General features: G+C 36.5%; 2 protein-coding genes across 2 annotated transcripts in view; both read left to right on the top strand.

Moving 5' to 3' along the window:
• The first annotated feature begins 313 nt into the window (after positions 1-313).
• Positions 314-2,416, top strand: POLR2K (RNA polymerase II, I and III subunit K). Its single transcript, XM_024115909.2, has 4 exons — positions 314-386; positions 1,058-1,126; positions 1,474-1,566; positions 2,217-2,416. Exons 2-4 carry the CDS (start codon positions 1,066-1,068, stop codon positions 2,237-2,239), a joined length of 177 nt encoding a protein of 58 aa, XP_023971677.1. The 5' UTR covers positions 314-386; positions 1,058-1,065; the 3' UTR covers positions 2,240-2,416.
• A 6,162-nt stretch (positions 2,417-8,578) lies between these two features.
• The window catches only part of SPAG1 (sperm associated antigen 1), an 86,072-nt gene continuing 67,371 nt past the window's right edge, over positions 8,579-27,279 (top strand). Inside the window, exons 1-7 of the mRNA XM_024115910.3 lie at positions 8,579-8,694; positions 9,321-9,462; positions 11,240-11,399; positions 21,066-21,191; positions 25,114-25,178; positions 25,684-25,793; positions 26,397-26,502. Coding sequence (XP_023971678.1) covers positions 9,323-9,462; positions 11,240-11,399; positions 21,066-21,191; positions 25,114-25,178; positions 25,684-25,793; positions 26,397-26,502 — 707 coding nt within the window. The 5' untranslated portion in view covers positions 8,579-8,694; positions 9,321-9,322. The remainder of the gene's footprint in view (positions 8,695-9,320; positions 9,463-11,239; positions 11,400-21,065; positions 21,192-25,113; positions 25,179-25,683; positions 25,794-26,396; positions 26,503-27,279) is intronic.

The following is a 27,279-nucleotide window of genomic DNA, read 5'->3' as shown; positions in this document are numbered from 1 at the left end:
TCCTCGGAGTAACGGTCAGCCTAGGATTCCACGAGCACTTCACTTTGGTTTCTCTTCTAACCCTCTGCCCTCCTGGAAAAGTGTTAATTTCTACCTACTTCATATGTCAGAGAAACAAACCTCCTTCGACTTGAGGAGCTTCTAAAACGCTTTACTTCCCCGAAGAATGAAAATAGGTGAGACCGAAACAAGCACTTTTGTCCAGAGTCTGAAACACAAAAAAAAACCAGCTTCACCACCTGTGCTTAATCCGGCTTTCTCGGCCACACCTGGGGCGGAAGGGGCGGAGACTCCGCTTGCGTCATAAGCCAGCGCCGGAAGTTGGCTGCCGTACAGCGGCGAGTCGGAATCTGTTCGGGAAAGCAAAGTTTCTCCGTGTTACGTGGGTAAGCAATTGGCGGATTGGGGGGTGGGTATTTGGGCCCAAAGTGGAAAGACGCTAGGGGCTAAGCAGGTCTGGTGTGGTGTTAGAGTCGGGAGAGACTGGGGATAGAGTCGATGCTGTTAGTCCTTTGCCTCTTTAGCTGTTGGGTTGTTTGCCTGTTTAGCTGTTGGCTTTTTAGCCGTTGGGAGTTACTTTGTTCTTCCCTTATCTTCGGTTCGCATGTCTTCCTGTTGAGGGATAGTTTTTTGGCAATCTCTTGCTAAAGTTTGGAAAAATGGAACTTGTGTTAAATGAAGACGCGAGCTTTGCAGTCAGATCTAAATGTCTGACTCTAAACAGATGGATAATCCTGCCCAAATTAACTTCCTTAAACCCCAGTTCCTTCATCTGTAAAATAAGAGTAATACGTCCTAGAATTGTTTTAAAGGTTATAATGAAATATCATGCATAATTGAAATGACATATGTAAAGTGTTTATTATTGTGTCCGGTTTGGGGGTAAATGCACAATACGTTGTTTTTTTTGTTTCGTTTTTTAGACCCACCTATAGGATTTGGAAAAAGCACAGATTAGGAATTGGGACCTTTTTAGCTTTCTCCAAGAATAATGAGGCCTGGTTAGATTTGTGAGGAGCCCATTTGAGGTATTAAATATTTGAGTCTGTGATTTCAGGGACAACAATGGACACCCAGAAGGACGTTCAACCCCCAAAGCAGCAGCCAATGATATATATCTGTGGAGGTAAGAGTAACACTTACAAAAGTAAGAATATTTCACCTCAGTTTTAAAAAAATTATTGCATTTATCTTTGGCTTAAATGAGTCATTCATCTTTAAAGTTAGAAAGCAGAACAACTTTAGCAATCTTAAAAAAAAATCCTCTTATTAAGATTTCATTTTCTTTCCTAGGAAAAATGCATTGCCCGCCATTCCTTTTTTCTTTCTCCCTTAATATATTGGTAATGGCAACATATCCTTGAGATTGAGTATACTGTATTTTAGTGCTTTGGGTGAAAAGTATGGTTAAGATAATTTGCTCGTCTGTAATATTTCTCTTTTAGGCATTGAATAAACGTGTTTTGTTTCTAGAATGTCACACAGAAAATGAAATAAAATCAAGGGATCCAATCCGTTGCAGAGAATGTGGATACAGAATAATGTACAAGAAAAGGACTAAAAGACGTATCCTTCTAACTAAGCTTTCTGAATATGAGATAAGAGGAAGTGAAAAATAATGCATGGTTTGATAGTCAAAGACTAATTTCTGGTAAAAATGATAACAACTTGGATTACTTACCAAAAAAACAAAAGGCATGATTAGCATTTTCATGGACCAGTACTCCAGTGTATAGACATATACTAAATAATCTAAATACTAGTTGATTTTGGCTTTCATAAGTGTATTTTTTCAGGGATTCTGTATATAAGTACTCATTCTTGAGCTTCAGTTTATGGGCAAACTAAATGATACAAGGAGAAATACAAATATTGAGTTTGTATGCTACCTAATGGAATAAGTGAGGCTTACAAATTAGCTGAAAGACTGAGAGTAAATTGTTATGTAAAAACTACCAGTGTTTTTTAGATCACTAAATTATCACTTTTAACACTGCTTTAGTGTTTCTTGGTGCGTTGGTCTTTTGTATCATGGGGGAGGGGCTAATAATTAAAATAGTTTTTTTTAGTTCATTTCTAATTATAGTAAATAGTGAACTTTTGTGCATTTTAGATTAAATAACTAGCTTATTGCAAAGAGAAAGTGACTTGGAAGTATTAAATTTTTAATATAATTTTAAAGTACTTTATTTGTCCTTAACTCAGTTTTTGTATAGTGGTGGTTTTTGATGCTCGATGAAACATGAAATTCAGAGGGATGTCTTCATTTGGATTTGGATTTGCTATTAATGTTGTCGTATAGCTTTTGATTAGTGTACTTTATGAATACAACTATATACACATGATTTCATTGTAAAAACCATATTGTATTTAGGTATCTATTAATAGCTTATATAAAGATATTTTTGTTCAGTTACATGGTTTGTAATTTAATTTTATCGTATATGTAATCTGACACACAATGAAGGTTAAAAGTGCTTCCCCAAATTACACTTTAATCAAAACCTAGAATCATGTGGGGGCCCTTGTTAAAAATGAAGTTTGCTAGGGCCCTCTAAAGGTCTGATTAAGTTCCTAGGAAACCACTGTTTTACATCACCAATTGTTTGTAAACTCTCCAGCCTCATTTTGTAGAGTATACCAATGTGCTTACTGTCAGTGTGCATACCTCATTTTGAGTTATAATTTTCATTTGTTAACTTGGCATAGGCCTTTCTGTATTTGTATATAATGCTTGACTGTTTTTTAAATCTTCGGCAAGGGAAAAGAAACTTTAATGGTTGCTTTCTCTAAGGCAAAATCAACCCCAAGTAAAGTGGATGAAGCAGACTATTAAGGCAGGTGCAGTTTCCCAGGTGTAATCATTCATTAAGGTAGAAAAATCTGCTTTCAGGATATAGAAAAAATAGGAGTTGGTTTACACTGAATTGGATGAATGTTTAAAGCTTTTGCCTTGATCTTAGGGATATGGATGCTCAGATACTCCATCTGTTCCAGGATTCGATTAGATATATTTCAACTTTGTTAATAGCTTTGTGTGTCTCGCACATTCAAAGTATTAACTGTGCAACTGTGCCATTTAAAAAAGAAAACAAAACATTGTTTCTGCTACCATCCTCATTTTTTTTTTTTTTTTTTGCGGTACGCGGGCCTCTCACTGTTGTGGCCTCTCCCGTTGCGGAGCACAGGCTCCGGACGCGCAGGCTCAGCGGCCATGGCTCACGGGCCTAGCCGCTGCGCGGCATGTGGGATCTTCCCGGACCGGGGCACGAACCCGCGTCCCCTGCATCGGCAGGCAGACTCTCAACCACTGCGCCACCAGGGAAGCCTGAGCTTGTCCTTTTTGTACAAGAGTCCCAATAAATATCTCTTTACGACAGCCTCCTAAACCACAACTCATTGGGTAATGTTGCTCTTAACTATTCTAATTTCATCATAGGTCCTTTGTGTATCAGTAGTTTAATTGAATACTGTTATTTGGTTAACTAGACAGTGGTTTAATGGGAAAGTATTACCGCTGGAACTCAAGACCATCGTTTCAGTCAGTTACCTCTTCGTGTCCCCGTCATCTATAAAATGGAAGTAGTTTTACTTTTTGCCTACCTGGACAGTTTTAAGAAAAGTTAAAATAGATATAAAATTGCTTTTAAAAGATGCTTTTGAATAGTGCTCTATAAATATAAAAATCAGTAAATCTGAGCTTGAAGCTAATACATAACTTTTCCCCTACTAAACTGCTTACCAATGACTGTAGACACGCAGGTCCATCAAAAATAATCAGTACATGGAAATTGGTTCAAATCCAGTGCTGCTACTCAATTACTGGCCAGTTTATTTCTTTTGACTTCAGCTTCTCAAAGTCAAGGAATTAATGATAGTTCAGTGCTTTTAGACTCTGAAGCTATCTTCAGAGATTGAAGTTAATGACATTCAAAACTAGTAGATGAAATCATAAATGACCAATTTTAAGATTAAAATATCACATAAAGTGAGAAAGTGTAAACTGAGAACACGTAAAAACAAGCTGCCTCCTTACATGTACAAATACATGCACATCCATCCACCCTCCACCCTCTGCCCAGACTTAAAAGGTTACTGGGTCTGTTCTGTGGGAACAGACAATATAGGGACGGGATGGTGGGAAGCCAGTTAGGGGCCACCTGTAAAAGTTCAGGCTAAGAGTAATGGTGGCTGGGCCAGGGTAGGCGTAGAGGGAGTGAGAAGTAGCTGGTTGTGAGATATGTTTTGAAGCTGAATTGGACTTACTTGTGAATTGGTTAGTACTTAGCACAATAAACAGTATGGACTCCGGCAAAAGGCTTTGGGTCTGTATTCCCAGAATGTCCCTTGTTCGATGCCAGTGACTACCAAGATTCACTTTCCTTATTTGTAAAATGGGCATGAAATAATAGCACCTATGTCAAAGGTTTGCTGCAAGATAAAATTAAATACTCCATAAAAACTCTTAATCTAATAAGTGTTAACTGTTAACACCATTACAGAAAGTATTAGCATTTTCTGCCCAGGTGCTTGTATCAGCCTTAGGATTAGTCTCAGTTACTGGTCTTGCTGTTTTCCATACTCTTTAGCTTGCTCATCAGGGAATTCCCAGCTTGCTCATTGTAAACTAGAAATTGCACAGCACTGTCTTGCTGACAATTCTTAGTAGCTTCTCATCTTGATAACATGAAAACTTTTGGGAATAGTATAGACTCCTTTCCTGCCTCGATCACCACTTCAACCCACCTCTCAATCTTGGTTTTAAGGAGATGTTTGCAGTTCCTTAAGCAGATAACGGACCTTTTTGCCTGTGCTCCTGCTTTTCTCTCTGCCTGAAATGACCTGTCTTGTGTTCTTCACCAGTGTTAGAATGTCATCTAGTTTTCTGTATTATTGTGGATAAGTCCAAAACTGTTCTACCTAATGCTTTGTATGTGAACTGTTTTCGCTCTAGAAACTTAGAATTTTTTTTGCTAGTGTCCTGAAATTTTGCAGTTTGTGCCTTGGTATGGGTCTGTTTTCCTTCCCTGTTTTGGTCACTTGGTGGGTGCTTTCAGTCTGGAAACTCAAGCTCTTCAATTCTGGAAAATTTTCTTGAATTGATAACTTCCTACCCTCAGTATTCTCTTCTCTCTAGATCTTTTAAATCTAATATTAGACCTAACTTTTTCATCTTTTTCAATTTCCTTTTTTTTCTTTACCTGCTCTGTGAAAGAGTTCTTCAACTTTACTTTCTAATCCATCTATTAATTATTGGACGCAATGTCTTTATGAAGATGATAGTGGTAATTTTCATTTGCCTGCATAGTCCATTTCCTTTGAGTTATTTTTTATCCTGCTTGTTTATTCAGCATAACTGTATATGTACATAATTATAACCAGAAAAAAACCATAAAGTGTGCGTGAAAAGAAAATTACAGGGCACGTGGAATTGCAACTCTTATTTCTCGGCTAACGTTCTTCTGTCTGGGTGAAGCTGGGTCTGCAAGGCCAATCAGCCGGATGGCAAACCGGAGACTAGCCAGTCATCACGCAGAGGCCCTAATCCCCGCCCCCAGCGGTCAGCCGCAAGCCCTCGGGTGCCGCAGTGGGGGGAGTGGGGCGGGGCGACACGCCCCTCCCTGGGTACGAGCCGCGCGGCTGGTGAAGTCTGTGGCTGCGGCCTCCGCAAGGCCCGGGACCTGAACCAGGTGAGTATCTGCCGGCCGGGAGTAAACTACATCTCTCTCCATCGCAAGCCGGGGTGAAAGACGGACCCGGAGGAGCAAATGCACTGTCGGACTGCAGTTGGAGGGATGAACGACCTTGTCGGCCGGGGAAACAACCTGGGGGCCTTCTGTTTCTGGGGGCTGACGGTGGCGGATGTTGGGGCAGAGCGGCAACGCGGAGGTGGTGGTGGGGCGGGGAGGTTCCCGGGCTCTGGCGGCGGCCACCGGTCCTTGTGAACAAAGCAGGGGAATGGGGAGCAGTTTCGTAGAGTCCTAAAGTGCCCCTTGACCGTTGCGGGTTGGCTGTAGAGCTCCCGGATCTCAGGCAGTCCCTGACCCGCGCTGTACATAGAAACCGTTGCTACGGCTGGAGGATGCGTATATTTCCTTTCGGTCTCCGGCTGCAGGTGGCGCCCAGCCCTGTGGATACTGGAAAGAACGTGCCTAGGTGGAAGAAAACCATTTTTCGTGTTACTAGCCCATTGCAGTTTGTGCTGGAGGTATTACTGATAAACGGATTAGGAAATATGGGAAATGGATGTGGATTAGGATGGTGGAGAAGAAATTAACGCCAATTAGGACCAAAGTTTTTTCTAATCAGAGACAAAGAAATTGCAAAGAGATGTGGAAGAGTTCTAAATAGAGCAAACAAAGTATTGTATGACTTGTTTTTTGGAGTTTGAGAGTTAACGTTTAGTGGTCTTGAAAATGTCTCTCCTACTCACCCCCACCCCCCCAAGTGGTAGTTTTCAAAGAGGATTCTCAGAAACGTTGAAACAGTGTTCAGAATAAAATTCGCTTGATTAGGTAAGAGGTTTCTATCATTTCAAATGTTTTTTACCATATTTTATTCAAATCATAAAATCTCAGGGGTTTCAAGATTCCTTTAATTCGAGCGAATCTATTTGAATCCCATTAGATGCTTAAGTCACTCCATCAAAGATCCTCAAGCTCTTTGGAAAAATTCTCCTAAAGACAACTCATTCTGTTCTGGGCAGCATCAATAATTTTAAAGTTCTTCACTGGCTTTCATGTGACTTCCACCCCTAAGGCTATCCTTGTGATGGGAGACATTCATCATACTGGGCCCCGCTGGCATGGTGTGAAAGCCATATATTCTCACTTCTCAGCTGGATCTCATTGGAAAGCTGGCAAACTGTCATCTATATTCTATACCCAAGCCAAAGCCAGCAGGAATACGGAGAAACTGACAGAGCATCCTCCTTTTCTGCAGAGATCTGATATATGACCAGACTCCCAGAGGGCAGGCATGCTGAAGGGAATACTGCTAATGAATTAGACCCATTGCTACTTGTTTTAAAATTTATCACCCAGTGTGTTTTAGTGCAGTGTTTTGTTTTTAATACTTTGACAATAACTCAATAAATATATTTTTCTTTGCAACATTTATATACACAACATTCGTGTGTGCATTTATATACACATATTTATAATTTTTTATATAGACATGAAAGAAAATTTTCTATAAAACTATTTAATGGTATGTGTCAGGTAGTCTGATTTTATTGCTGTTTTGTCTCATTATAAAACAGTGCTGATTGCAGCTCACTAAATTGATTTCTTGGGTTGCCACCTGCAATTTGAAAAGCACAATTAAATATGATGGTTAAGTATGTGAGCTCTGTAGTGGCCTACTGAGAGTCACCTCTTCAGTTCACTACTTAAGAGTTATATGACCTTGAGCAGTTTGTATACTTGAAATGCCACCTTTCTCATCTGTAAAAAGGGAGTAATTATTAATATCTTTCATGAAAGTGGTTTTGAAGATTGAAATAATTCATGGCATATAGAAATTTAGCTCCATAAATGTTTACTGTTATTACTGCTCTCTACTTAAAATAAAACCTACTTGATATAGTAGTTGAAGGATTAAATGAAGTAATAATATAAGTAAAATACATTAAGAACTACGTATTTGTTGCTGTTATTGTCACCATCATTAGCAGCATATCAATAGAGTGAAACTGTCCAGGGCCGTCTTATTCCCAATTCAGTTGAATTTAGCAGGTATTTTTTAAGGGGTATAAGACAGTATTTACTTTGTTAGACCTGAAGCTCTTGAGATGAATGAAGTAAGATCTCCCATGATCTAGAAGAGAAGACAAACAGAATTTGGATATGTGCTATGTGATATGAGAGAGGTATGTACAGAGTGCCTTTAGAATGCAGCTTTGGCAGCTGTTAATTATGGGAGTGGGCAACTGAGAATGTAAGGAGGCAAGGAATGGGGAAGAGGGTGATATTAAGGAGAGTTACAGAAAAGATGTTATTTATATTTGTGCTGAATCACGAAAGGATGGTTGGGATATTAACAAACAGCTAAAGTAGAAGATACCAAAATCAACATTAAAAGATATCTTACAAAGCAGTTTGAGCACTAAAGAGGATCAGAATATTCCACCCCCAAGTAGACCACTTTGACATGAAGATTATTTTGAGCTGAAGGCAATTAGGAAACAGCAGACACAGGAAGAACTCTTGGCCTTCCCCTTTTCTGCCTAAAAGCAGGGCATAAATTTCCCTTTATGAAGGTGTTCCCTCCTCTCCTTTCTCATACCAAGATGAAGAGAACAACCCTTATCACAGTAGATGGACAGTCAGCACTGAAGTGAGTCTGCATAAACAAACCTTATTAAAATAACCCTTATCTTCCATTAGTTTCTTCCATAGGTTTACCTTCTAGAAGCCAAGACCCCTTTTCCTTTGTCTAATCATTTCTACACAATTTATCACCCTTTGTTAAAATGGTATATAGTTCCCCAGGCCTAACAGTTTCTTTGAGTTTTCACTTTTCTGTGAAGCCCCAGGAGTACATAAAATGAACCTTTTCTCCCGTTAATATCTTTTGTCAGTTTAATTTACAGGCCTCAGCTACTGAACCCAAATGGATACAAGAAAAAAATTTTTTCCTCTACAGCACCAAAACCTGCTTTGTTGTTGTATTTCAATTTTGCTTAAGTGAAGAGTAAGTAAAATAATCCATCTGTGTTATATAGTAATTTATTTATTTTTATCTATTTATTTAGTTATGTTTGGCTGCGTTGGGTCTTCGTTGCTGTGCATGGGCTTTCTCTAGTTGCAGCGAGCGGGGGCTACTCTTTGTTGTGGTGCACAGGCTTCTCATCACAGTGGCTTCTCTTTGTTGCAGAGCACAGGCTCAGGTGCACGGGCTTCAGTAGTTGTAGCACGCAGACTCAGTAGTTGTAGCACGCAGACTCAGTAGTTGTGGCTCATGGGCTCTAGAGCGGAAGCTCAGCAGTTGTGGCTCATGGGCTTAGTTGGTCTGCGGCATGTGGGGTCTTCCTGGACCAGGGCTCGAACCCATGTCCCCTGCATTGGCAGGCGGATTCTTAACCACCACGCCACCAGGGAAGTTGGTATATAGTAATTTAGCCCCATGAATGTTAACTATTCTTATCAGGGAGAGAGAATTTACAATGAGTAGCTTCCTCCTTAGAAGAAATACTCCATTTCCTTTTCTATAGAAATGAAAAATAAATATTACAGAAGTACCTAGATGGTTACTACTATCCAAATTGAGTATTAATGTATATATTAGATTCATAACTATTTTCCTACACTATATTTCAGCCATGACTGCCAAAGATTATCCATCATTGTGGGGCTTTGGAACAACAAAAACATTTAAAATACCTGTTGAACATTTGGATTTCAAGTATATTGAAAAATGTTCAGACATTAAACACTTAGAAAAAATTCTTTGTGTGCTCAGGTAAGCATTTAAAAATCATATCATGTTTCAGTTTGCCAATTTTAATTATATTGTTCACTTCTAAAATTCAAAGCTACATTAGAAATTTTGGAGCAGATTTTCCAATATTGAAATTGTTGTTTTTGTCCATGTTAGGTTCCAAAATAGTGGTTTTGATCCTGTGGTTAGTTTGGCGGGTTCTGGCTAGATCTACTTCCAGCACAAGACTTAGGCTAATTAGTATCCAAGAGGGCATTTTTCTTGCTTCCTGGCACTTTTTAGGAACTGGTAAAGCAGTCGTTAGGAGGCACCTTCTTATGCTGATAAAGTGCTTTGGCACTCTCCCACTTCACACTATCTGCCAGCAAAGGTGGGTGACTCACTGGGAGTCGTCGCATGGGGGTGGGGTGGTGGGGGAGGAAGCAGGACCAGAAGTTAGGGAATCAAGGCCTTTTCTGGGTAAGAGCCCTGTGGCTGTGATTGTCAAACTTTAATATTTGCCAAACATGGTGGTGAGAAAATGCAAATTTGAGGGCCCCACTCCTAGAGATTCTGCTTCAGGAAATCAGGAGTGGAGCCCAGGAACATGTGTTTTTAACAAGCACACTGGCTGATCAACATGCGGGTGGTCAAGGGAACTCTACAAGAAACATTGCCCTGTGGCCTACCAACCTGTGCCACCTGTTTGGGGTTTCTTGAGGGTTTTTCATTTGGAGGGTAGCCTCATTACTGCAGAAGCACTTGTGAGCACAAACTGCCCATTTCCGGGACATCAATAGGATTCCTTTTGCTCAGCAGTGGTTCTCTCTTTTCTTTCCTCTGATGCCCTTCCTTACTGCTGTGGCCTTTCCTTTTTCTTTCTCTCTTTTTTTTTTTTCCTTTTTCTTTCTCATCACCTTTAGCTTCCCGTCCTTCCTAAGCATCCCTGCTTGTCCCCAGCCAGTGTTGATGTAATAGCCTCATCAAATCATTGTTTTCCCTCTTGTTTTTCTCAACATATAAGAACGTTTTCATTTTTATTTGATTAAAGACTAAAAGAAAATGTGAAGTTTATGGGATGAAAGTTTGAAAGACATTTTATGAATAGCCTAATTAAATTGTATTGGCTTGGGATTATTTTTTTAATTTAATTTGAAAATGGGATTTATTTTTATTTTTCTAAAAATTTAGAAGTAAACAGATTCACAAGAAACGGGGGAAAGATTGATTTTCCTTAAAAAAAAAAAAAAGCAACAAAGAACGCATGTCTCGGTTTAACTCTCTAAGGAAGGAATTCTGTTCCTTGAGTGGTGAATTTAGAGGTGTGTTGTTCTAAACTGTTCCTCTGCTATTTTCTTCCTATCCCTTTGGGGGAAAAAAAAATGAGCTAGAACAGTAACCCGTCATTGGAAAATAAGTCCAAAGTCTCACTCTTTGCCTGTCTCTAATAATGAATTTCCATTTATAAGTTTAAAATTACCTTATGTACAAAATGAACATATGTGTGTTAAAGAGGAGAGAAAATGTTATCTATTCAGCTTTTAAAGTGTGTGATAGAAATTGATGTCTTTGGAGCTCCTTTTTTTCCCCTTCATCGCAGCACTCCATAGATTAGCATGTGAAAGTGGAGGTTGCTCTAATTGAGGACGGTGAGGGGAAGGCAGCAGCTCAGCCTTCATCCTCAGCCTCCATCCTTGTTCGGGACAGACCGTGAGATCTCTGTGGAACCCCTGGGCTCCATGGAACCCAGCTTGCAAACCACTGGTCTATATGATCTCTAAATGAAGTGGTAACTCTAAAATTCTGAATTTTTTAAAAGGTCTGGTGAGGAAGGATATTATCCTGAACTTACTGAATTTTGTGAAAAGCGCCTTTCAGGCTTGGCTCCTGGAAGTAGAGCTTTGAGGAGAGAGAAACCTGCAGCGACGGCAGCCAGTTTCACAGCAGAAGAATGGGAAAAAATTGACGGTGATATAAAGGTATAGAGTAACATCACTTTTTGTGACATTGTCGTGGATATATATCTACTCTACTTATCTGAAATCCTAGGCTTCCTTTTTTGTCAGTAAAGGGCTTTCAGTGGTAATTACTTAGGTGGTACCTGGTTGCTTCTTACACCCAGGAGAATATTGTGAGTGTGTGTATGTGTGTGTGTGTGTGTGTGTCTGTGTCTGTGTGTGTGTATGTCTGTGGATTTGTTGGTGGGGGGTGGGGAGGGCATGCTCATGTATTTTATTTTTTGTTTTTTATTTATTTTTTAAATAAATTTATTTATTTGTTTTTGGCTGAGTTGGATCTTTGTTGCTGCGCACGGGCTTTCTCTAGTTGCAACGAGCTGGGGCTACTCTTTGTTGCGATGTGCGAGCTTCTCATTGCAGTGTCTTCTCATTGTGGTGCGGGGACTCTAGGTGTGCCGGCTTCGGTAGTTGTGGCACATGGGCTCAGTAGTTGTGGCTCGCAGGGTCTAGAGCGCAGGCTCAGTAGTTGTGGCGCACAGGCTTAGTTGCTCCGCAGCATGTGGGATCTTCCCGGACCAGGGCTCGAACCCGTGTCCCCTGCATTGGCAGGCGGATTCTTAACCACTGTGCCACCAGGGAAGCCCTGCACATGTATTTTAAATGACTGAATAATATTCCCATCCTATGAAAGGAACATAATTCAGTCAGCATCTATAAATAGTGTTACGTTTGTTCATAATTTTTTTGTACCATCCTGGTTGTTTCCTAGGGATAAATTATTAGAATTCAAATTACTTGATCAAAGGATCTAAATATTTTTAAGCCTGTTGAAACACATTTCTATGTTCTCAGGGAGTTGTACCTTTGTACTCTCCCACCGGCAGTGTGTAAGAATGCTTACTTCAGGTACTCTTCACTGGAAACTAATCATTTTTTACATTTTAAAGTCAATTAAACAGTTAAAAAATGATAGTACGTAGTGTATTGTTTGTTTACTAATAACGTTAAATTTTTAAAAATGTGTCACTTGAATTTCTTCTTTTGTTAATGACCTGTTTGTGTCTTTACTGATTTCTTTTAATCAGCTTTATTGTTATTATTTACATTCAATAAAAATTAGCTATTTTATAAAACAAATGTATGCAACAAAGCAGAAACAGACTCACAGACGTAGAGAACAAAATAGTGGTTACCAGTGGGGAGAGGGAGGAAGGAAGGGCAGGATAGGGGTAAGGGATTAAGAGATACAAACTACTGTTTATAAAATAAATAAGCAACAAGGGTGTACAGCACAGGGTAACAGAGCCATTCTTTTGTAATTACTTTAAATGGAGTATAATCTATAAAAATATTTAATCAGTATGTTGTATACCTGAAACTAACATAATATTGTATATTAACTATACTTCAATTTTTTTAAAATTAGTGATTTTATGGTAATTTCACTGAGTTTTGACAAATTGCATTTGCTGTGGAATATTTCCATTATCCCTAAAAGTTTTGTTTTGCCCCTTTGCAGTCAGTGCTGACCCCACACCCTGGCTCCTGGCAACCGCTGAACTGCTTTCTATCATTATAGATTTGCCTTTTCTAGACTTTCATATAAATATAATTATATAGTATATCTTCTTTCATGTCTGGCTTCTTTCACTTAGCATGATGCTTTTGAGATTCATCTATGTTGTTGCATGTGTCCACAGTTCATTCTTTTTAATTGCTGAGTAGTAGTGAATTGTATGGATATCTCACAGTTTAACCATTTACCCATTGATGAACAAATGCCAAAATGTTTTCCAAAGTGGCAATCAATCCTGCCAATAATGGATAAAAGTTCCAGTTGCTCTATATTGTGGTCCATACTTAGTATTGTCAGTTTTGTTAATTTTAGCTATTCTGTTAGGTATATAGTGGTATCTCATTGTGGTTTTCATTTGCGTTTCTCTAATAACTAATGATGTTGAATGTCTTTTCATGTACTTATTTGTCATCCATATATCTTCTTTTGTAGAGTGTCTTTAAATCCTTTGCCTATTAAAAAAAATTAGATTTTTTGTGTTCTTATTGAGTTTGTAAAATACATGTCTTTCATGTATTTTACACACAAAGATACATCTTTGCAAATATTTTCTGATATTGTGTGGCTTGCCTTTTCATTTTTTTAACAGTACCTTTGAAAGAGCAAAAGTTTTTACTTTTGATGAAACCAATTTTTCTTTTTATAGTTTGTGCTTTTGTGTCCTATTAAGAAATCTTTATCTAATTCAAGATCCCTAAATTTTCTCCTATGATTCTTTTAGAAAGTTTATAGTTTTAGCTCTTAAATATATGTCTAAGATCTGTTTCATTTTTTAGACACACACACAAATATATACATACACACACATACATATATTTGTACATACTAATATGGATATCCAAAAGTTCGTGTCATTTAATGAAAGATTATCCTTTCCTCATTGAAATTCTTGGTACCATTTTCAAAAATCAACTGACCATGTATGTGTAAGTCTATTTCTGAACTCTCTCTATTCTGTTCATCAATCTAAATGTCTGTCTTTACACCAGTACTCCATTGTCTTGATTACAGTAAGTCTATTTATTAATTTTAATTTTTATCAATATATTGGAGTATAGTTGATTTACAGTGCTGTGTTAGTTTCAGGTGTACAGCAAAGTGATTCAGTTATACATTTTTATATATATCTATTCTTTTTCAGATTCTTTTCCCATATATGCACTAAGTCTTGAAATCAGATAGTGCAAGTCCTCCAACTCTGTTCTTCATTTTCAGAGTTGTTTTGGGTGTTCCAGGTCCTTTGCTTGCCAATTTCTACAAAATAGCTTGCTTGTATTTGAGTTGGGATTGTGTTGAATTTGTGGATCAATTTTGGAAGAATTTATATCTTAACAATATTGAGATTTCTGATCCATGAACATGTATTTTTTGTGTTCATATAGGTCTTTAATGAAGCAGTGTCTCATAGCTTTCAGTGTATACTTCTTGCTTATTTTTAATGAAATTTATTTCTAAGTATCTAATGTATTTTATGCTACTGTAAAAATGTTTTTTAATTTAAAATTTTTTGCTCATTCTAAGTCACTTCAGTTATGAAATTTTATTGGTTTATATAAAATTTATCATCTTAACCATTTTTAAGTGTACAGTTCATTTGTGTTAAGTATATTCTTATTGTTGTGCAACCAATATCAAAAACTTTTTCATCTTCCAAAACTGAAGTTCTCTATCCATTAAATAACAACTCTCCAATCCCACCCCCACCACCAGCCCCTGGCAACCACCATTCTACTTTCTTTTTTATTTATTTTTTGATCTGTTTACATTTTTTTATTTTATTTTTTTATTGAAGTATAGTCGATTTACAATGTTGTGTCAGTATCAGGTGTACAGCACAGTGATTCAGTTATACATACATATATATATTTTTTTTCAGATTCTTTTTCCCGTATAGGTTATTACAAAATATTGAGTATAGTTCCCTGTGCTGCACAGTAGGTCCTTGTTGATTATCTATTTTATATATAGTAGTGTATATATATTAATCCCAAACTCCTAATTTATCCCTCCCCCCCACCCCATCTTTCCCTTTTGGTAACCATAAGTTTGTTTTCTATGTCTGTGGGCCTATTTCTGTTTTGTTTATAAGTTCACTTGTATCATTTTTTTTGGATTCCATATATAAACAATATCATATGATGTTTGTCTTTCTCTGTCTAGTTTTTCACTTACTATGATCATCTCTAGTCCATCCATGTTGCTGCAAATGGCATCATTTTATTCTTTTTTGTGGCTGAGTAATATTCCACTGAATAAATATGCCACATCTTCCTTATCCATTCACCTGTTGATAGACATTTAGGTTGCTTCCATGTCTTGGCTATTGTAAACAGTGCTGCAGTGAACATTGGGGTGCATATATCTTTTCCAATTATGATTTTATCCAGATGTATGCTCAGGGGTGGGATTGCAGTATCATATGGTAACTCTAGTTTTATAAGGAACCTCTATACTGTTCTCCATAGTGGCTGCACCAATTTACATTCCCACCAACAGTGTAGGAGAGTTCCTTTTTCTCCACACCCTCTCCAACATTTATTATTTGTAGACTTTTTGACGATGGCCATTCTGACCAATGTGAGGTGATACTTCATTGTAGTTTTGATTTGCATTTCTCTAATAATTAGTGACGTTGAGCATCTTTTCATGTGCCTTTTGGCCATCTGTATGTCTTCTTTGGAGAAACGTCTATTTAGATCTTCTGCTCATTTTTTTGATTGTTTTATATATATATATATGTATATATGTAGAACTGTATTAGCTGTTTGTATATTTTGGAGATTAATCTTTTGTCATTTGCATCATTTGCAAATATTTTCTCCTATTTTGTAGGTTGTCTTTTCGTTTTGTTTGTGGTTTCCTTTGCTGTACAAAAGCTTTTAAGTTTAATTAGGTACCATTTGTTTATTTTTGTCTTTATTTCCATTATTCTAGGAGATGGATCTAAAAAGATATTGCTGCAATTTATGTCAAAGAGTGTTCTGTGTTTTCCTCTAGGAGTTTTAAAGTATCCAGTCTTACATTTAGGTCTTTAATCCATTTTAAATTTATTTTTGTATGTGGTGTTAGAGAATGTTCTAATTTCATTCTTTTACATGTAGCTGTCCAGTTTTCTCAGTACCACTTATTGAAGAGTCTGTCTTTTCTCCATTGTATATTCTTGCCTCCTTTGTCATAGATTAATGACCATAGGTGTGTGGGTTTATTTCTCGGCTCTCTATCCTGTTCCATTGATCTATATTTCTGTTTTTTGCGCCAGTACCGTACTGTTTTGATTATTGTAGCTTTATAGTATAGTCTGAAGTCAGGAAGCCTGATTCCTCCAGCTTCATTTTTCTTTCTCAAGATTGCTTTTGGCTCTTTGGGGTCTTTTGTGTTTCCATACAAATGTGAAAATTTTTTGTTCTAGTTCTGTGAAAAATGCCATTGGTAATTTGATAGGGATTGCATTGAATCTGTAAATTGACTTGGGTAATATAGTCATTTCGACAATATTGATTCTTCTAATACAAGAACATGGTATATTTTCCCATCTCTTTGTGTCATCATTGATTTCTTTTACCAGCATCTTATAGATTTTGGAGTACAGAGCTTTTGCCTCCTTGGGTAGGTTTATTCCTAGGTATTTTGTTCTTTTTTATGTGATTATAAATGGGATTGTTTCCTTAATTTTTATTTCTGATCTTTTGTTGTTAATGTATAGAAATGCAGCAGATTTCTGTGTATTAATTTTGTATCCTACGACTTTACCAAATTCATCGATGAGCTTTAATAGTTTTCTGGTAGCATCTTTAGGATCGTCTATGTATAATAAGTATCATGTCATCTGCAAATCGTGACAGTTTAACAACTTCTTTTCCAGTTTGGATGCCTTTTATTTCTTTTTCTTCTCTGATTGCTGTGGCCAGGACTTCCAAAACTATGTTGAATAAAAGTGGTGAGATTGGACATCCTTGTCTTGTTCCAGATCTTAGAGGAAATGCTTTCAGCTGTTCACTGTGGAGTATGATGTTAGCTGTGAGTTTGTCATTTATGGCCTTTGTTATGTGGAGGTATGTTCTCTCTTTTCCCATTTTCTGGAGAGTTTTTATCGTAAATGGATGTTGAATTTTATCAAAAGCTTTTTCTGCATCTATTGACCATTCTACTTTCTGTTTCTTTGAGTTTGGCTAATCTAGATACCTCATATCAGTAGAATTTCAATTTCTACTTGTACATTGCAAGCTTATAGTTATCTAGAATTGGTCTTTTTATATTGACTGTGTATCCTGTGTCTTGTTTAATTCAAACTAACACATTCATTCTAGTAGCTTTTTTTGTAGATTCCTTGGATTTTCTTTATGGAAGATTATGGCATCTGTGAATATTGAAAGATTTTCTTCTTTTCCAGACTGGCTGCCTTTTATTCCTTTTACTTGCCTTATTCCATTGGCTTGGACCTCTAGTACAATGTTGAAATGAGAGCAGATATCTTTGTCTTGTTCCCAATCTTAGGGGAAATCATTCAGCCTTTCATTATGTTACTTTTAGATTTGTATAGATGTCCTTTATCAGGTTGAGGAAGTTACCTTCTGTTCCATGTTTGATGGATGGAGAATTTTTATCATGAATGGATATTGAATTTTGTGAAATGCTTTTCCTGCATTTATTGAGATGAACATATGGTTTTCTTAGTAGTCTGTTAATAAGGTAATTTATGTACACTATTTTTGAGTGTTATAGTAACCTTGCATTCCAGGATAAACCCTACTCATCATGATGTATCTTTTTTATATGGATTGAATTGCTAAAATTTTGTTAAGGACTTTTTGTGTCTATGGATCATGAGGGATATTGGTCTGTAGTTTTCTTGTAATGTCATTGTCTGGTTTTTGTAGCAGGGTACTGTTGACCTCAGAGTGAGTTGGAAAGTATTCTCTCTTCTTCTGTTTCTTAGAAAAGCTTGTGTATAATTGATATTATTTCTTCCTTAAATGTTTTCTAGAATTTACCATTGATGCCTTCTGGGCCTCAAGTTTTCTTTGTTGATAAGGTTTTAACTATTAATTCAGTTTCTTTAGTAGACTCAGGGCTATTCAGATTATCTTCAGAGCTTTCTCTCTGTCCAGCTCTCTCCTCTCAGAAATCTTGCCTCCTCAATTCTTGCAATCCTTGGTCTCCCCAAAGTCTGACCTCCATTCTTCTAAATTCATTGAGACCTAAGACTGTTCCCTTTCCCTATGCTGTAGCCTGGAAACACTAGGCAGTCAGTTTGGAGCAAATGTAGGGTTTACCTCATTTGTTTTCCTTCTTTCAAGAATTATTGTCCTGTGCTACCTGTTGTCCAGTGTCTGAAAACTATTGCTTCATATATTTGATCAGGTTTTCTAAAGTTTAGGCAGGAGGGTAAATCTAGTCCCTGTTACTTTGTCAGAGCCAGAAGCCCCTTTATTGACTTTTCTATTGATATGTTTCTTATTTATTTGTAAGAGTGCTTTCCTACATATTTTAATTTTTCCCTCAGTTTGTTAATTTGCCTTGTAAGTTTTGTGTGTGGTGTTTATTCATTTATTTATTTTTATGTAACCACACCTCTTGATTTTATCCTTTATGATCTTTACATTTGTTTTATACTTAGGAAAACTCTGTCTCCATCAGATACATATTTACCTATATAATCTCATAGTTCCTTTGTGGTTTCATTTTTAAGAAATATATATTTTTTTAAACAGACTCTGGAAAAACAATTTTTTTTGGTTTTACTTTATTTTATTCACCATATTTTTTCTGAGGTAAATCATACACTTGAAAACAATTTTGAGGTATGTGTATTCTCTAACTCAGAATGCTAATTTTTAAAAACTTTCAGCTTTCTCATTTTGTCATTTTATTGACTTGAGTTTGAAAATTTGGTAATTAATCTACAGGTTAAAATAGCAGTTCTTGTCCCGCATTCTTTGGCTTTATTTTCTGAGGGGTAAACAGCTGTTTTAATTGCAGGGCCTGCTTTTCCCCCAGCTGTGTGTTCTTTCTAGGTCAATTCTTAAGTTAGTTTCCTTCTCATCTCCCTTCCTTCATACTTTTCTTGCCACTTCTCCCTCGTTCCCAGTTCTCTCTCCCTTTCCTCCTCTATAATCCTTCCTCTCTCCTTTTACCTTTCTTCCCTTGTTTTTCTTTTTCTCTTCCTGTTTCTCCTGTTTGCCTCCTTTTCATCCTCCCCTCCTCCTATATGGGTAGGACAGTTAATATAGTTTATTCTAGCCCCTATTTGAAGAGTGTCTGACAAATATTAGACCCTCACTATATATCTGCTGAATGATAAATAATAGAATTTCACAGATAATAAGGAAATATCTTACTCAATTTTTCTGGCCTCTGTGACGATTCAGTTTAATAAACATTATTGTGAACCTAGTATATGCCAGACACTGTGCTAGGTTTTTTTGTGTTTTTTGTTTGTTTTAAGTACTTCACCTTTTCTTGTATCTAAGTTAAGTTTTTCAGGGAATTTGTTTATTTTATCTAACTTGCAAAGTTATTGGTATAAATTTGTCTAAAACATCCCCTTATCATTTTTTTAATATCTGTAGAATTATTAGTGATGTACCTCTTTTATCCCTGATACTGGTAATTTGTATTTTTTCCTTTCACTTTCTTTTGACTAGTCTTGCTAAGTGTTTGTCAGTTGTATTAATTTATTTCCAAAAAAACTAGTTTTGAATGTTGATTTTCTTTATTTTTCTATTATCTGTTTTACAGATTCCTACTTTTATTTTTTAATATTTTTATTTCCTTCTACCTACTTTGGCTTTAATGTGTTTTCTCTCTCTTCATTAGATTTTTAAGGTAGAAGCTTAAATAATTGGATCTTAAGCCTTTCTTCTTGTTTAAAGTTGTATGTTTCCCTCTAATACTTTATCTGAATCCTACAAATTATATGTCATGTTTTCATTATCACTTAGTTCAAATTATTTTCCAATTTCCCATCTGATTTCCTTTTTTAACCCATGATCTCTTTATAAGTTTATTGTTTAATTTCCAATTACTTGGGGATAATCTAAATACTTATTATTACTGAATCCTAGTTTAGGTCTGTTGTAGTCAGATATCATACTTTGTATAATTTCACCCCTATCAAATTTATTGAGACTTTTTTTGGCCTATGTTCCATGTGCTCTTGTAAATAACATAGAAGTCTTTAATATTGATTAGGTCAAGTTGGTTAATGTTCATATCTGCTATAACATTACTGATTCTCTTTTTGTCCACTTTTTCCCTGTGTCCATTCTACTGTTAATCAAATAGATTCATTTTGGATACTGAGTTTTTCATTTTCAGGATTTCCATTAAATCTTTTTAAAGTTTCCATTCTTCTCCCAAAGTTCTCAATTGTTCATGCATGTTGTCCACCCTTCTCACATATTTACTGTGGCTGTTTTTAAGTCCCTATTTGTTACTTCCAACATCCATCCACTCTATGTGTCTGCTTCTGTTGACTGTGGGTAATGTTTTTCTGCTTCTTTGTCTTTCTTGTTATTTGTGTATATATACTGACCATTGTATATAAAAATATCAGTGGAATCTGAAGTAAGCATGTTCCTTCTGTCAAACTGCTAGAGTTGGAGACTGGGTCAATCTAATCTGTATGTTAAGTTGCAGCTGATGTGCTAACGTTCTTGAGATTAAGACATAGGCTCTGCCCGCAAGGAACTTACGGTGTGGTAAGAGGGACAAACAATAAACAGAGGATTTAAAATCTCTATGCTAAACACAGAGGAGGAATACTTTTAGCCCAACCAGGAAGTTCAGAGAAAGCTTGCTGGAAGGGATGATGAAAAAAGATCTTGTAAGATAAATAAAGTAGGAAGGGCACCAATGAATATACTGAACAATACTGAACTGTACACTTAAAAATAGTTAAGATGATACATTTTATGTTATTGTGTATTTTCCTACAATTGAAAAAAAAATGAGAGAGTAAGAAGGGCATTTCAGGTAGGGAAAATGGCATGATCAAATTGTCACCTAAAAATTGACCCACAGTAAACTATGATGATGTACAGTCCTTTCTAATGCCTGGTTAATTATTTCAAACTGTATATTTACCTTCTTTTTTCCTCTCTTCTTCTCAGAGTTGGGTATCAGAAATTAAAAAAGAAGATGATAAAATACACTTTCAAGAAACTGAAACATTTCCAGCAATGGAAGATAATTTGCCTCCAGTTCGTGGTTCAAACAGCCATCTTCATGTTGCCAAGGTAGGCCTTTTTGGTGAGGGGTGTGGGTGGTAGGGGGAGAAAGTTGTTGTTTATTAAGAACATTATCTTGGTTTAATCAGTGTAGCCAAAGTGTGATGTCCTGTAGGCAGCTGGGGATTTTTTTTCAGGTGATCATGTGTTATCACCTTCTGGAGTAGGCCTCACCTGGAGATCAAAATCAAACAGTATTTTCATTTGAAGACTTGCATCTTGGGTTTACTGCCTTCCTCATTTTTTCTTTTGCTGTTCTGTCTCTTCTACTCTAACAAGTTTTGATGAGTACTTAAGATCCAATTCAGTGTGTAAGAGTTTCAGGGAGTAATTTCATGTATCCAGTAGAGGTACAGAGGGAGTAGTTTATTACACAATTAAGTATGGATTTAAAGCATTAAACAGATGGATTAATCTGTTTAATTAACCCATTAAACATGGATTTCAAGCAGTTATAGATGTCATTTCTCTGTTTAGTGCATTTCTCCCCCCATCTCCAGCCCCTCATTTTTATTTCTCTGAGATTGGTCCCTATTTTGCCATGCAGCTCTCTCCTTGGTAACCTATGGCTTCCATAGAGAAGGGGCCTGTTGGAGTTCCAGGTTCACTTAACTTCAAGTTAAAATTGAGCTTCTTGGCATCCACCTGACCCTGATATAGAACCCAGCCCTTGTCTCCAGTGGGCCTTCGTTTGGATCACACATTCCATTCCCTCTGTCCTCCTTTTTTTTTTTTTCCTTTTATTCCTATCATCTTTAAAAGGATGTTTACCTAAGTCTCTTTATTTTGGGTTGAGTCATTCTTGCTTTTCTCGTCTCTTCTTTGAGTCCCCAGTTTTATTTGAAAAACATCCATAGCCTTTTCATCACTCTGCTCCTTGGTAATTTACTTTCCTGGGTCTTTTCACTCCTCATTAGGAATTACTCAGGTAACTGAGGTACAAAGTAAGTAAGTATAGGAAGGATACCACAGTGAATTCGTATTTATTGAACACTCATTATGTGTTAAGTCTGTGTCCTGAAACTATAACAACAAAAAACATTTTGTCTCTGTCCTCAAAGAGCTTACAGTCCAGTAGGGGTAGACAAACTAGTGGTAGAGTGGTTCTCAAAGTATGGCCCGTGGATGCTGGTTGTCCCAGACATCCTTCTAGGGGATCCAGAAAGTCAATGTTATTTTAAAAAATAATGCTGATGCATTTGTCTCTTTCACTGGGTTGACATTTGCACTGAGGGTAAAACTGCTGGTGCCTTACCATGAATCAAGGCAGTGGCACCAGCTGGACTATCGGTCATTGTTTTCTCCACTGCTGTGCACTCATAGTAAAAAAATTCCAGTTTAACTTAAAAGTGTCTTTGCTGAAACAATAAAACTTTTTTTGTCATTAAATCTTGAATCTTGAGGATATATCTTTTTAACATTCTGTGTGTACCAAATGTAAAATAGATAGCTAGTGGGAAGCAGCCACATAGCACAGGGAAATAGGCTCCGTGCTTTGTGTCCACCTAGAGGGGTGGGATAGGGAGGGTGGGAGGGAGATGCAAGAGGGAGGAGATATGGGGATATATGTATATGTATAGCTGCTTCACTTTGTTATACAGCAGAAACTAACACACCATAGTTGTAAAGCAACTATACTCCAATAAAGATGTTAAAAAAATATTCTGTGTGACAAAATGAGGAGTACACAGAAGGCACTTCACTGTGAAATGAAATATGATGGTTATCATAAGAAAAAGCACTTGTGTGATTGACTGCCAGCTGAATTAGCAACTTTTTCCTGGAACAATTTTTACTTGAAGAAATGACTGACAGACAAGCTATAGTTATTCAGAGTTGAGTTTCTGGCAGACATTTTCTTGGAAATAGTGAAATGGTCTATCACTTCAAAGAAATCAATGAACAGTATTTGTTGCCAGCGCTAAAATCTGAGCTTTCAGGTAGAATTCAGAGTATTTCATATTATTAGGGGCTCTCAAATACCTACTTGTGACAAAAAAATTTCCCCTTAAGGGAGACGCTTAATAACTTTTATGATGAGCTCCATGAGGATTTTTTTTTTTTACTTTTAAACAATTGAGATATAGTTGATGTACAATATTATACAAGTTACAGGTGTTATAACAGTGATTCAGTTTTTACAGGTTATACTCCATCTATAGTTATTATAAAATATTGGCCACATTCGCTGTGTTGTACAGTATATCCTTGTAGCTAATTTATTTTATACATAATACTTTGTACCTCTTAATCTCCTACTCTGGTTTTGCCCTCCCCTTCCCCTCTCCCCATTGGTAACCACTAGTTTGTTCTCTGTATCTGTGAGTCTGTTTCCTTTTTGTTATATTCACTAGTTTGTTTTGTTTTTTAGATTCCACATATAAGTGATATCATATAGTATTTGTCTTTCTCTGTCTGACTTATTTCACCTAGCATAATACCCTCCAAGTCCATCCATGTTGTTGCAAATGGCAAAATTTCATTCTTTATATTTGTATACACTACTTCTTCTTTATCCATTCATCTGTTGATAGACACTTAAGTTGCTTCCAGATCTTGGCAATTGTAAATAATGCTGCTGAGTACATTGGGGTGCATGCATCTCTTTGAATTAGTGTTTGCATTTTATTTAAATATATACCCTGGAGTGGAATTGCTGGATCGTAGGGTAGTTCTATTTTTAGGTTTTTGAGAAACCGCCATACTGTTTTCCACAGTGGATGCACCAGCAGTGTACAAGTGTTCCCTTTTCTTCACATCCTCTCTAATATTTGTTATTTATGGTCTTTTTGATGATAGCCATTCTGACATGTGTGAGGTGATATCTCGTGGTTTTAATTTGCATTTCTCTGATGATTAGTGATGTTGAGCATCTTAGCATGTGCCTGTCGGTGAACTCCATGAGGATTTTAACAGATATGATTTTTTAATTGTATAATGAAATGTAGGAATATTTGGAAGATCTGTGTAACTCCTAATGACCAATGATACAAAATCGTGCTGGTATAAATGACCCATTCAAATGGTTTCAAATTCTGACTTAAGAAACCATTTAAGAAACTATTTGTGAGCTGTTGTTTGCTTTCCTCCCATTCCCTTCAAGGTGCTTGCAGTGGACATGTGACCTGGGTTGAGCCACTTAATAGCACCAAGCTAGTGCTTGGTCAGTGATGGGCTCATAACCCAAGCTAGCCAATCAGAGTCCTTCCCTGGGATTTCTCTAACTAAAGATGGAGAGAAGAGTCACTCTCCTTTTCCTTTCTGATTGGGAGGCCTGTGAGGTTATAATCCAGACTGTGTGTGACCATATTTCCAACTACATAGAAAAAGGAAGCAGACAGCAGGGAAAACAAAATCAGGGAGAGAGAAGCAGAGACTTCTGGGGGAGAGAAGGAGAAAAGGGGAGAGAGGGAAAGCTGTAGAAAGAGGGTATATGAATCCTTTATCCAGCAATACCCCTGCCCTTTCATCAGTTTGGTTACATAAGCCAATAATTTATTCTTTTCAACTAAAATTAGTTCAAGTTGGGTGTCTGTCATTGCAAGCAAAACAGTTCTGTCTAACACAGCAAAGTAGTTATTCTTATTTCTTCAATGCCTAGGTTTTAAAAGAATGAATGATAGTTTAGTACTTTTTATTATAAGAAAAATCAATAATAATCACATTTCACACCTATAAGTTTTAAAATTTTATATATGTACTTAAAGTCCTGCCCATCACTCTCATAATTAACTACAAATTTAAAATTACTTTTTAACCTGCTGTATATTATTATGTTAAAAAAATTATAATACTGGAGTTGTTGTAACTTCAAGGGTACCTATTTTTCTTACCCATTCAATTTGTGTACCTTAATCCAGTACTACACATTTATAGGAAAATCTGCTAATCTTATATTAAATATCTCATAAAATGTAATTTTTTCTTTCAGGAAAAAAATTCTAAAAGTAAACCAGCTAAAAAGAAAATTCCGAGGGATTATGCAGAGTGGGATAAGTATGTTTTATATTTCTGTATATAAAAATTCTCTACCATAAAATACTGTAATAAATTCTTTATTGTTTTAAACCTGAACATATCAAATATCAAGTTATATCAGTAGAGTACTAAGAGTATTTGGATTAAGCACTCTTGATTTTGTTTTTTCATTAAATAAAAAACTACTGCATCCTTTTATTTATAAGAGTAACCAAAAATAACTAATGTAATAGTTATACCCATGCAAAATAAAAAATAACAAATTTTTAAATTAAGAGAAATTGGTCACAATTTTAATACCAAAGTTCCACACAGTTTAGGTCTGATTAATATTTAAGTCCTCACTAAATTCCATGTTTTCTAGGAAAGAATAGAGATGACTTCTAATACGAACCTATCATATATTTTTGGAATATTATTTCTAAAGGCACAGTGATACAAATACAAGAATATCAATAATAAATTTTACTCTCTTGTTTGTATTGAGCTTTTTTTTTCTAGTTTTATTATTCTTTCATTTAAGATTTGACGTGGAAAAGGAATGTGCGAAAATTGATGAAGATTACAAAGAAAAAACTGTAGTAAACAACAAGTTGCATTTGTCTAAAATTGAGACAAGACTAGATACAGCAGGTAATTGGGGGAAAATAAGAATAATTTAGTAGTCTCTAAATTTTTTGAAATATAATAAAAGCTGTTGACCCAAAGACATTCACTTTAAGTGCTGCAGATTTCCATGAAAAGTTTATGAATTTTCTCCTAGAGCTTACCACCTCTAACAAATTCCATTCTATCCTTTAACTTCTTAATTTTATGAGTAAGAGTTACAATATTTAAATTTAGTAAGACTTAAAAGTAAATATATAAATCTATTTTTTTTACTGTAATTCATTTTTCATTCCCTTTTTCAAATCTTCTTTTTCCTCCAAATCCCTCAAATTTTTTTCTTTTTGCCTCAAAACAAAAAGATGGAGCAGGTTGTTTTCACTTGAAGTCCACAGGTGTATAGTACCATTAAAGTAAAACAAAACAATTATTCAAAAAATCTAAACCTTCAAAAATTCTGAATAATTTAAAAAAAGAAAAGAAATATCTCTAAACTTAGGAAATTTTATCTTCTTTTATTTATTTTATAATTTTCTGCTTCTAATGTTAAAATAAGCATTCTTGGATTTAAATTTGTTAAAGTTATACTAAGTTATATTTTTACTTATAGCAGATAACATTTATTTCTAGGTCTAACTGAGAAGGAAAAGGATTTTCTTGCTACTCATGAAAAGGAGAAAGGTAATGAAGCTTTTAACTCAGGAGATTATGAAGAGGCTGTGATGTATTATACTCGGTGAGCAGATTTTCGTTGTGGTTTAAACTTGCCATTTATTTATTTATTTATGTTTTAATTTATCTATTTTATTTTTTTGGCTGTGTTGGGTCTTTGTTGCTGTGCGCGGGCTTTCTCTAGTTGTGGCAAGTGGGGCCTACTCTTCGTTGCGGTGCATGGGCTTCTCACTGCAGTGGCTTCTCTTGTTGTGGAGCATGGGCTCTAGGCACACGGGCTTCAGTAGTTGTGGCACATGGGCTCAGTAGTTGTGGCTTGTGGGCTCTAGAGAGTAGGCTCAGTAGTTGTGGCACACAGGTTTAGTTGCTCCGCAGCATGTGGGATCTTCCCGGACCAGGGCTTGAACACATGTCCCCTGCATTGGCAGGAGGATTCTTAACCACTGCGCCATCAGGAAAGCCCAAAACTTGCCATTTAAAAAAATGATAATGTTTAAATTTAATTGTTGAAATGATGTAAATAAGCTAAATAATCAGTGTCAGAACCACTTAAGATATTGTACTTGTGATTTATCATAAATTCAGTTGTGTTTGCCTTGTTTTTTCAATAATTTCCTTAAACCTCTAAGCTCCCACTTCATCCCCACTTTTGACAGAGGTTTGAACTTTAGTGTTTTACAGAGAAAATAGAAGCTGTCTGAATGGAACTCGACAGAAAGTTCATATAGCATAGAGGTTAAGAACTCAGGTTCTGGGCTTCCCTGGTGGCGCGGTGGTTGCGCGTCCGCCTGCCGATGCAGGGGAACCGGGTTCGCGCCCCGCTCTGGGGGGGTCCCGCATG

The sequence above is a fragment of the Physeter macrocephalus genome, chromosome 15 (genome assembly GCF_002837175.3).
Source record: "Physeter macrocephalus isolate SW-GA chromosome 15, ASM283717v5, whole genome shotgun sequence".
Taxonomy (NCBI): domain Eukaryota; kingdom Metazoa; phylum Chordata; class Mammalia; order Artiodactyla; family Physeteridae; genus Physeter; species Physeter macrocephalus.
This window is presented reverse-complemented; position numbering and strand designations above follow the sequence as displayed.